This window comes from Rhincodon typus, chromosome 7 (assembly GCF_021869965.1).
Source record: "Rhincodon typus isolate 14 chromosome 7, sRhiTyp1.1, whole genome shotgun sequence".
In the NCBI taxonomy this organism is placed as follows: Eukaryota; Metazoa; Chordata; class Chondrichthyes; order Orectolobiformes; family Rhincodontidae; genus Rhincodon; species Rhincodon typus.
This window is the reverse complement of record NC_063338.1, coordinates 21,592,781-21,603,769: the sequence shown is the minus strand read 5'-3', so window position 1 is coordinate 21,603,769 and position 10,989 is coordinate 21,592,781. Positions and strand designations below refer to the sequence as shown.

The 10,989-nt window shown below is 41.6% G+C and overlaps 1 protein-coding gene across 3 annotated transcripts in view; it reads left to right on the top strand.

The window, feature by feature from the left end:
* The first annotated feature begins 9,931 nt into the window (after nt 1-9,931).
* Nucleotides 9,932-10,989, top strand: part of LOC125483561 (mucin-2-like) — a 17,099-nt gene continuing 16,041 nt past the window's right edge. For all 3 annotated transcript variants that reach the window (XR_007262510.1, XM_048599425.1, XM_048599424.1), the window contains exons 1-2: nt 9,932-10,056; nt 10,433-10,555. Coding sequence is in view for 2 of the 3 variants with exons in the window: in XM_048599425.1 (XP_048455382.1) it covers nt 9,937-10,056; nt 10,433-10,555 (243 nt within the window). In the remaining variant the exon portion in view is untranslated. The remainder of the gene's footprint in view (nt 10,057-10,432; nt 10,556-10,989) is intronic.

Below are 10,989 nucleotides of genomic sequence, written 5' to 3'. Positions count from 1 at the left end.
CTGCACCACTTCCTCTGCCAGCTTATTCCATACAAGCACGACTCTCAGTGTGAAAAAATTGCCCCTTAGGTCCCTTTCAAATCTTTCCCCTCTCACCTTAAACCTATGGCCCCTAGTTTTGGATTCCCCGACCTGGGGAAAAGACCTTGACTATTCACTCTATCCAAGCCCCTCATTGATTTCATAATCTTCTATAAGGTCACCCCTCAGCCTCAGATACTCCAGAGAAAATAGCCCCAGCCTATTCAGCCTTTCCCTATAGCTCAAACCCTCAAAACCTGGCAACATCCTTGTAGATCTTTTATGAACCCTTTCAAGTTTCACAACATCCTTCCTGTAGCAGGAAGAAGAGATTCAAAAAGTGGCCCAACCAATGGGGGATAGAGAGCTCGGAGTGGGGTCCAGGTTCTGACAAGCAAGCAGCACAGAAGGAAGTGTGGTGCGGCGTTTTGGGACGGCTGGTTTTCCCCGACCCACACAGGCTGAGGGCGTAGCGATTGTAACAAGGTTACCCAGGTGGACCTCAAAGAATATCCGATGATGGAGCCCTGGCTGACAGATATAAACAGGAGTGTCAGAGGTTCTGTTCACTCTGAGAGCTGGCTCTGAGAGAGCCAGACCAGTGTCAAGTACTATGCATGTGTGAATAAAGGGTGACTTCGTGCTGGGATACTGGCCTCTGTGGAGTTATTTCACAGGGTACACCCCAAATGAGTTTCCTTACTTTTCTTCTCACCGTTGTTCATGGAGACCTTTAAAAACAGCCTGCTAACTGCCAGTTGTCTGCTCACACAGTTTTATTTCGGCATGGGCAGCATATTATTGGGGTCCAATGAAGTTTCTACAAACTCATTTGACCATAAATTACTTATTTAGACATGGTTGGTGGGCTGTCAGTTTATTGCCATAATGGCAGTGAGCTTGGGAATGGTGGGGCGGGGGCGGGGGGGGGGGGGGGGGGTGCGATATTGGCGAGCTGGGCACCTGACCTATTTGACGTGCCCCCTTCCCATCTCGGAAAAAAATTGCACGGCACTTCTGACAATTCCATTAACACGGCGCTGAATTGTAATTTATATGGAAGTGTGTTTTAAATTAACCTGTTCAGATGTGTTATTACACACTTCTGAATTGAATTGTAATTTGATAAGTCCTGAGATTCAATTCAGGTGCACTCACTTGTTCAGCCTTTTAAGAATTGTGCTTCAAAAATAAAGAATTTCTCATTGGGAAAAAATAGAAAGGATGTAATACAAATCATTCAGTTAATAGATTTAATTAACAACGTGTATCTGGAAAGTAGTTCTCTGTATAATTAGAAAAGCTGGTAGTAAGCAGACACACACAGACTATTCAAAGGAATAAACTCCCACATGGTTATTAATGAGATAAGCAATTTCCTACAGTTGCAAGTGACTCAATTTAAACAATCGAACTGCTAATGAGAGATGAAAGGAAAGCTGAGGGCTAGGCGCTTGGAAAACTTGTTGAGTTCTGAAACCATACTTGGAATATGAAGCAAGCTCATTAAAATAAATGACCCATTTTATACTCTTGTGACTAAACCAACTCCATGTTTTCTGTTGCAATGAATAGACTTGTGATATGTCCTGTGATCAGCCAAAATGGTCACTAGTCTCGAGTGAGGGGCAACTAAAGGAAACAACTTTTCATACCTAGGGTAGAGGAGAGTTGAAACTGTTTCCTCAAAATATTGTTCAGTCAAGTCTCAAAACTGAATTTGGCAGATTTTTGTTAGGAAAGAGCATCAAGTGTTGCAAAGAAAGCCAGATAAATTGAGTTAAGTCAAGAGCAGTCATAATCTGATTGCAAGACTGAATAGGTTTGAAGTTATTTTTATGTTCCTCTCTCTATTGTAACTTATAAATGGATACACATCAATGCCTTAGTTTTTATTGCCCCTTCACATTTGATACAAGAATGTAAGCTGAGGTCAAACAATAGAAAAGTGCATGAAATGTGTGACTTCAGATCAAACCACAAATCTCATAATAAGTGAAAAGAAAGTTGAATGAGACTTTTGGATGAGAAAGAAAGAACAATAACTCTTTAAAGATATTTTTAAAGAAAGGAAGAATATCTCATGGGAATAAACAAAAAAGGAAGAAACATTTATAATTTTATAGCACATCACAACCACTGATGCTTTAAGATGTAGATGCTTTAAGCAAATGAGTACTTTTGGCTCTGTCGTATGAAGGAAAAATGGCAGCTGAGATGTACACAGTAAACTCCAAAAATCAACTGTGTGAAAGTCTGTTTTTTCTGATACTGGTGTTGCCTTGCAGTCACCGCTAGGACTAATGATCTTTTGCTACACAACAACAACCTGGACCTTGGGATACAAAGAAAAAGTTCAATATTTGCTGACGATAGCAAAATTTTGGGGATGAAAAGCTAAGTGACAAATAGAATTGAAAAATGAAGTGTGAGGTGTATTGGTTCCAGTTCTGGTCACCATAGTTCAGGAAGGATGTGTGTCCTCGAGAGATGGAGAGGAGGTTTACCAGAATAGTACTGGAGATAAGGGATTTTACTTCAAAGGTTAGGTTGGAGAAGCTGTGTTTGTTCTCCATGGAGCAAAGGAGTTTGAACTGAGGTTTGAGATTTGTCATAACATGATTATGATACTTTGGACAAGGTAGACAAGGGAATATTGTTGCTATTAGTTGATGGTTGAGTAACGAGGAGACATAGATTTAAGGTTTTGAGCAAGAGATGCAGGGGCATTGTGAGAGAAAAAATATCTTCACACAGTGAATGGTAATGATCTAGAATTCCATGTCCTGAGGTGTAATAGAAATGGGACACACAAATGGTTTCATAAGGAAATTGGATGAGCATTTGAAGGAAATTTAACTGCAGGACTGCAGAGATAGAATGGGGGAGAGGTGGCATGAACATGATGGACCAACTGTTCTTCAAAACTGCTGCTATAACTCCATGGAAGTGGATTAGTGAATGCAGAATTGTAAAGTGCAAGATAAGTGCAAATTGTAGAAAAATGCAAGTGATTTTAAGAGTTAGATGAAATAGCGAAGCAGATTCTAAGCTGTCGCAGCCTCTCTGCTGTAAATGAGCAAGTCTGTATTGTTAACACTGTTTTGCTGATATGGATGTCACAGAATATCAAATATTCAAGCTATCAGAATATACCATCACACATCCCAGCTATTAAAGTGTTGTAACAGAAACAACATTCATGCAAGTTTAAAATTACCAATTTCAAGATGCAAGACTCAAGTCGGAAGAAAATATTGCATTTTTGCAATGTTTGAAGAAGATAACAAGTACTTGAGAATTTTCTTTTCAAATTAATGTTGAAAAAAGAGAAACTAGATTATGCAGTGCACTAGAAATTAATTTTCCTGAGGTTTGAATTGAAACGTAGCCCAGGCCAGGGGATGAAATTCTCACATATCTACTGCTATAGGATCTCCTGAAATAGATTTTAACTATATCAGCTCTGCATGGAAGATGTCACATTGATACACTTTCGCCCTTAAGAACTTGAGTATGGCAGAACAGGTAAAGGACTAATTGTACATATTTGGGCTGGGAATACTTTATGATAAAAAATATTTGAAATCAATCATATTTAATGCTGATGTTAATCTGTTTAAAATGACCAGGGTGACACCAGAGATGAAATGTTTGAGAAGAATCTCAGTCCAAGGATTCAAAATGATTCTGTATTCCATCTCCAAATGCTAACATTCTTCACAAAATTCACAAGAAGCTGCAGTTTGTTAGAAGTTCTGTTGTTATTCTTTATGCATGCACCCATTCTGAGGGAAAAACCACAAGTAGCAATATAATTCATAAAGCAATATGAATTCCTCATTGTTTTGATAACAGCCGACTTTGAAAATATAAGGTCCGTCATAACAAATCAGCCCTCAATACATCTTTGAAAACCACTCCCAAGAATTTATTCGATGATTAAAAATATTCAAAGAAAGGTGCTTCAAGTTAGATGGTTCCTATTAAATGGTGAAATACATGATCTCGAGGCATAATTGCAGCAGAAAAACTAGAAGGTTCTAGAGGTATTGTGGTTATTGGGTATGTTATTGTGGTTCAATGTAGCTGAAACCCTGGATAACCCTGTATATGTTTTTCAGCCTGCCAAAATATGTTGACTTATCTTCCATAATAAACCCAAGTTCTGTACCAATGCACATTGATGCTTTGATTCACATGTAAGTGACCATAAAGTGTCAGACCATGCACCACATCCTGGATGAAGTTGCACATTTGATCCAATTTAATTAATTTAATGTTGCTGTGCTTCTGGGAGAAGATAATATTGTATCCAGTTTCACCAAACCTACCACGTTCATCTATTATGGGCCCAGATTATAACTATTGTCACATGTGAATTTTTCAGAATTTGTGGTTGCAAGCTGTGGGAAAGTCTGAAACAAAAACAGAAAATGTTGGAAAATCTCAGCAAGTCTGGCAGCATCTGGAGAGAGAAATCAGAGTTAACATTTTGGGCCTAATGACCCTTCTTCACAACTGATGGTAGCTAGGAAAAGATTAGTTTTTATGCAGAAGATCAGGAGGGGGAGGTGGGGGAGAGTAAGCAATAGCTGGAGATCGAGCCCAAAGAGACAGAAAAAGAGTTAGACAGACGACAGAGTTGGTAAAGTTCAGTGTGGGAGAATGAGTAGCTGCTGGTGGGAACTATTAGCTGCTAACAATGCGTTGTGTGTGGTACCAGCCCATGTGATGACATGGCCTGGTGTTTGGGGTTTGGGGAAGGTGGTCAAGCCTTAAAATTGTTGAATTTGATATCAAGTCCAGAAGGCTGCAGAGTTCCCAAGCGGAAAATGAGGTGCTGTTCATCCAGCTTGCGCCAAGCTTCGCTGGAGCACTGCAGCAAGCCTGAGACAGCGATGTTGGTCAGATAACATGATGTTTTGTTGAAGTGTCAGGCAACTGGAAGCTGAGGGTCATCTGTGTAAAGTCTTCTTGATTGCTCGACTTTGAACAAGAGAACGATTCTTATCGAAATGCATTTCCAATGCGTCTGACTATTCTCATCCCATGGTGTATGGGTACAATGATGGGTAAGATGACATCTCATGAGAGACAAATGACAGAACTTTGAAACCTTTGGATGAGTTTCTAATCTATTTTGCCTCTGAAATGTTGGTGCAGTATTTATTAGAACAGATTCTGAGAGTTATCACTAGTAATTTAACTGAGCTTGTAACATGTGATTATTACCCAGTACGATTGGAGCAGTTGGAGCAGAAGTTCAAAATGACCTCATGTCCTGTTGTGATTGAGGCTTTCGCTGAACAAACAGTAGCCATTAAGTACCAGTGAATGGGCGATGTCAGCAGGAGGGTCAGAGACAGTGCAGGTGGTCCAAGACCTGGACATAGGGTCTGGTGACTTGTTTAGGTGGTCATCATTATCTGAAAATGGCAGCACCATTAGACATGAGGGCTTCAACTTTGAAACAACCCTAAGATTTGTGGCAGAAAAGAGAAAGGCAGAGACATCAGGTGAAATCCAACAAGGGATTTGAATCTTGCGGGCACCTCTGCAAACGCACTTAAACTTAACCTGACATCCGCTTCCACTGTGAAGAAAGCCACCTTGGACTACCCATGTGAGAAAGATCAGAAATGACAACCGGATCAAATATTTCCCCCACTCCAAAAAAGTCTTAAGATCGTGGCAACTGGCCTGTAGTTACAGAAGAGAGTGAAGCCCAGTGGGCCTAATGGTTCAGCGATGATTCCCTGCATGCCCTCCTGTAGAACGCAGCGGTCAATGCCAGAGTCCTTTATCCTCAGGACGAAAGGAAGAGACTTCCTCTGTTAGAGCAGGTGAGTCTGGATGAAGATCCCGAGACCATCTGCAGAGCATGGTTTTAGTGACTCCGTCAGAGTGAACGAGAAATAATGGTTCCCCTTGGGGAGGCCGGGTGGGTGCTCAGAGCAAACTCAGAGGAAAGTGGCTGCAGCACTGTCAGGTGACAATTGGTTGGCACAGCAGACAGATGCCAGCTTACTGTCAGGTGGATCAGTGCCAATTTGCAGGACTCAGGCACCAAGTGTTACAGCAGGCTCACTGAGGGGATGGCCTCTGAGGTCAGAGGAATCTGAATTCTGCCACTTTTCTCTGCAGGAGAAGTGGATGCAGAATGCCCATGGACAGGCGGAATTGTGAACAATATAACTATCCTTAGAACCAACAAGAAAGAGACCACAGAGCTGCCAGTGCACCAAAAGTGGTATCCGTTGGTAGAAGATGCTACTGCCCCTCTCCTGAGTTTATTACATGTTGGACCTGGGTGGGAGATATGTGCAGTGGCACTAGTAGAGTGAGTGTGAGGTGCCAGACAGAAGAGTGTGACCGTTACCCTAGCTGGGGGGAGAAGGTCATTGACTTCCTTTTCAGCATTTCACTGGCCTTACCTTCACACCCTGAAGGTGGCACTGACCCAGGGAGCAACCAGAGACCAGGCTGGGAGGGTTTCACAGTATGGGCCCCTCAGGTGGTCCTCTGGGAAGAGCACATCTCTTTGTTGCACTACCCCATCAACCAGGACCTCCTGCTCCGTGTTGATGAATGACGGTGCCATCTTCACTTTCTCTGGCATTCTGTGCCCATGTCCTGGATTGGGCAGGGTAGCTTTGGCATGCCAATGCGTTTCTGGGTGCTCTGCAGCACGCTAAAGATGGCATGGGTTCAGGAGCTGCCGGTCTGTAGGCAGAAATCCGTGGGGTAACGAATTGTTCTGGAAACAGCATGTGGTAAGATAGGGGTGGAAATCGGATCTGAGAGAGGCACGTTAGATGATTAATGAGGCGGGCTTGGTAAGATAGGGCAGGAAAACTCGCTGCAAGAAACCCTGCGAGTAAACCGACACAACTTGTACTTAGCCAAACAAACAATGCACGATTCTGCCCATTGGTTTGGAAAGCCTTTATTAAATGTTATTGTTTATTACTGGGCTGTCTCAGTTCAACAGTGGTTACAGATGTGAGTTCACATTCCTGGGGCTGCCTAGAGCTTACGCAGTGATGTGCGTGTTGATCGGGGTCAGGGGTTGGGGGGGACTGTTGTCAAGATACTACACACTGCTATGTCTGGGCAGTTAGCAGATAGTTGGTGTTGCAGCAATGAGGAATTACAAATGGACCAGAGGGAGCTGTACATGACAACATTCAGGAGAAACGCTTCGGTGCTCAGCCTTAGCCCCTCGATCTTGAAACCCTCCAACTGGCACCTCAGGCTAGTTTGGATGCCAGGACTCCTTTTGGTCTGTGAAAGTGCATGAGGTCTTCAGCAGCCAGGAACACTCCCCCTACCCCCACTTCGTGCTACAATCTGTACTGATCTGGCTGGTGTGTACCTGTACCACCCAAACAGCTTTGGTGCCTTGTCCCTCATTCTTGAGCAAAGTGACAGTCAGGTCGATGCTCCGGTGGTTAGTTTGTTTGAATTATCGACTTCTCTGTCTTGGTCCGTGGCATCCTCACTGACGATGTCATCAACCAACTCTTCGGTGGATATTCCCTGTCACAGAATATCCGTTCTTGAAGGTACACTGTGGGAACTGGGGGCTGAGAAAGCAGTAACCCAAAAGGAGGTCAATCGAATAACAGAATCTTTCGGATTGCTCACAAACAAGCCTCAATCCCACCACTCCTACCCCTAACCCCTGCGGTTTTTGTTTAGCTTTAATAACTTATCCATTTCCTTTTAAAAGCATCCATTGAATCTGCTTCTCGTGTCCAAACAAGCTTATGGTGAGGCAGTGCATTCCAATTCCTAACCACGTGTTGCATAAAAATGTGTTGTTCCCGATTTGTTCAAAGCTGCGTTCCCTGGTTATTTATTTCCCAACCATCAGGGAAACATTTGTCTTCATTTACTCTGAGCCGCTGATGACCTTCAGCACTTCAAACAATCTCATGTTAGCCTTCAGCATGAAACGTTGTTACAAATAACATGGGTCATCGGTGAATCTTTAAAAGTCACTTGATAACTGGGCATCATCAGCAACTTATGATGTGTTTACAGTTAGGCAACACAATTTGAAAAACGCTTGCTTGTAATGTTTTCAATAACATGGTTTGAATCGGTGCCTGGAAAACTGAATGGATAACATTTTGGATGTCTTTTTAGTAATTCTTTGTTATGAGAGTATTTAGCAATGGAACATAAACACCGTTGGGAAGATGGAAACTTTCTGTTCCCTAGTGACTGGAAACAACTCTTTATTATGTAACAATCTTTGCATGTATTCGTTTATGAAATGAAATGTGTAGGTTTATATAGAAGTGAAATGGTGTTGACCATTAATTGCAGACGTGACTTATTATGAATGAATGAAATATATTAGATTGCCCCACTTCCAAGGCAGCATGCCTCAACAGTACTCATCAAAAGCCTTTTGAAAATCCAAGTATAATGCCAGTCTCAATTGACCCAAGCCAATAATTTTCTCAAAAGGCTTCACATTTTAGTTAAACATGACCAGTCCTTTCCTGAGAGGTGAATGCTCTTTTACAAGATTTTGTTTCTCTGTGATTCAGTCTAGACATGTGTTCACTTTGTTTCATACTTTAAAGGAATGTCCTGTAACCCTTCTCATAGAATCCCGACAGTGTGTATTAAGATTAACAGTTAACTGCTTTTGCTGCACCTCCATGCTAATTATGACCCTCTTTTAATGTCATATAAAATGATGTCTCTGTTTTGATCTCTGTTTCTTGTGTCCTAGTTTCAACGAGTGCAACACGGAAGCCTCAAATTCTAACCCCTTTTTAGAGATATTTAAAAGTTTTGAATAGAAAAGACCACGTGCCAGAAACTCACCAACTGGTGTCTCCTATCCTTGTTATGGAGCAAGAACCAATTCGAATTATTCAATGAATCTGGAACAGTCTCTGACTATCTACTTTCACCTTGCTTGCTTCTTTGGAAAATGCTGACTGCTTGCTACGAGTTCCTAACCTCACCCACTCCTCTAGATGATATTGAGTGACTGTCTCAGGCTTCTTTAGATATTCATTTAATAGTGACATTTTGTGAGACAATTTATTCTCATAATTGTATCTTGCGACACCAAACAATGTTTAACAGTGTTTCACGACAATAAGTGAAATCACAACATAAATCAACATGGAAAGTGATTGGGAAATATGATATTTTACGACGGCATTACCAAAAATGATAAAGAGCGTTTAGGGCAGCAGGGTGGCACGGTGGCTCAGTGGTTAGCACTGCTGCCTCACAGCACCAGGAACCTGGGTTCGATTCCACCCTCAGGTGACTGTCTGTGTGGAGTTTGCATATTCTCCCTGGGTCTGTGTGGGTTTACTCTGGTTTCCTCCCACAGTCACAAAGATGTGCAGGCTAGGTGGATTGGCCATGCTAAATTACCTGTAGTGATGTGTAGGTTAGGTGGGTTATAGGGATGGGTCTGGGTGGGATGCTCTGAGGGTTGGTGTGAACTTGTTGGGCCGAAGGGCCTGTTTCTCCACTGTAGGGATTCTATGAAAGTATTGACAACATTTGATTATATGGTCTGTAACATCCCTTGGCAGAAACAAAGAAAGACAAGCTGGTATGGTTCTGTGGTTAGGTTACATGACTGTTCAGTAATTTACTTATTATTTCCACAATCTGAAGTATATAAACATTGAGTACAACACAAAAACAAAGAGAAGGGGTAGCGTTCAACCAGAACAGATGGAATGAAGATTTTTCTCCTCATCCTTGCCATTGTCCAGTCTCTCCACTGTTCTGGTAAGCACTGGGGTGTCGTCTAAACTAATTATGTTCCAATTTTATTTAAATAGTTGACTACTTAGTGTTGATTCATGTTAACGTGGATTGCAAACTCATTGATTACAAGCTGCTTTGCCGTTAAATTTGGAACAAATGTGTGACAACTGTGACATTCCTGTAGTTTCTGAGGCACTGCATGCCTCAGTTAAAAAATGGAGTGGAGATGTTACAACGAATGACCTCTTTAATATAACCAAGATTACAGTTGATTCTGTAAGTAACACAATGCCAGTTTCTCTGATTCATCTCTGATTTAGAAATGACTATTAAGGGTATGAATTTTATTTATTTGCTTAATTTGCAAGAATTTTACTGTGGGCAATAATTGTATAGTAAAATTAGTTATTTCTAGAAAATCGAGAACATTAGGGGAAGCAAAAATTAAAGTCATGGGCTTAAAGAGCAGAGGCAGAGAGAGACAGCAACACAAAGACAGATAAAACAACGGCTATACTCTCAGATCTTTCCAGAGCAACATGCAGGGTATTGATCGCTGCAATAATTCTTCCTTTTCCTAAATGTAATGCTTGTGAAATTCTCTTTGATATGTCGCCTGTGGATGACACAAATCTAACACTTTCTTTGTTAGATTGTCCCTATCGGAGAACTCCTGCTCCAGGTAAAATTAACATTTGATGTCCAGAAAGCTGTATGCCATGAAAATGACAGAAATGACTTGGTGGGATGTCAGCTGGAAAGTCCCCAAGACACTGTAAAGAATAAAATTCCTCACTTCCTTCTTTGCTGTCATAAAACAGTGGACAGGAGCCTTTAGTACAGAGTTTCCGATAAAAATCATTGACTAGCCACAGATTTGGCTCTGACTACATCATTAAGCCAACTGTATTAACTTTAGCGAATGCATTTACCTTTCATGTGATAAGGTCAATATGCATATCACAAGCATCTATCTGCATCAGTATCCAAGGAAGTAAAATCTTCCCAGCCACTGAATGAAGGGACCAGAATCATCAGGAAATTCAGGTGAGATGTCCAGTGGGGACCTTCTTGATGCCAAGACCAAAAAGTCCCATTTTCCAACCAAGTGTTTATTGGCGAGATGGGATTCTTTCTACTGGATCATCACTCGTTATCACCATTTTTACCTCCAAACCTTGTTTCATTAATATACAGTTCCCCAGTTTC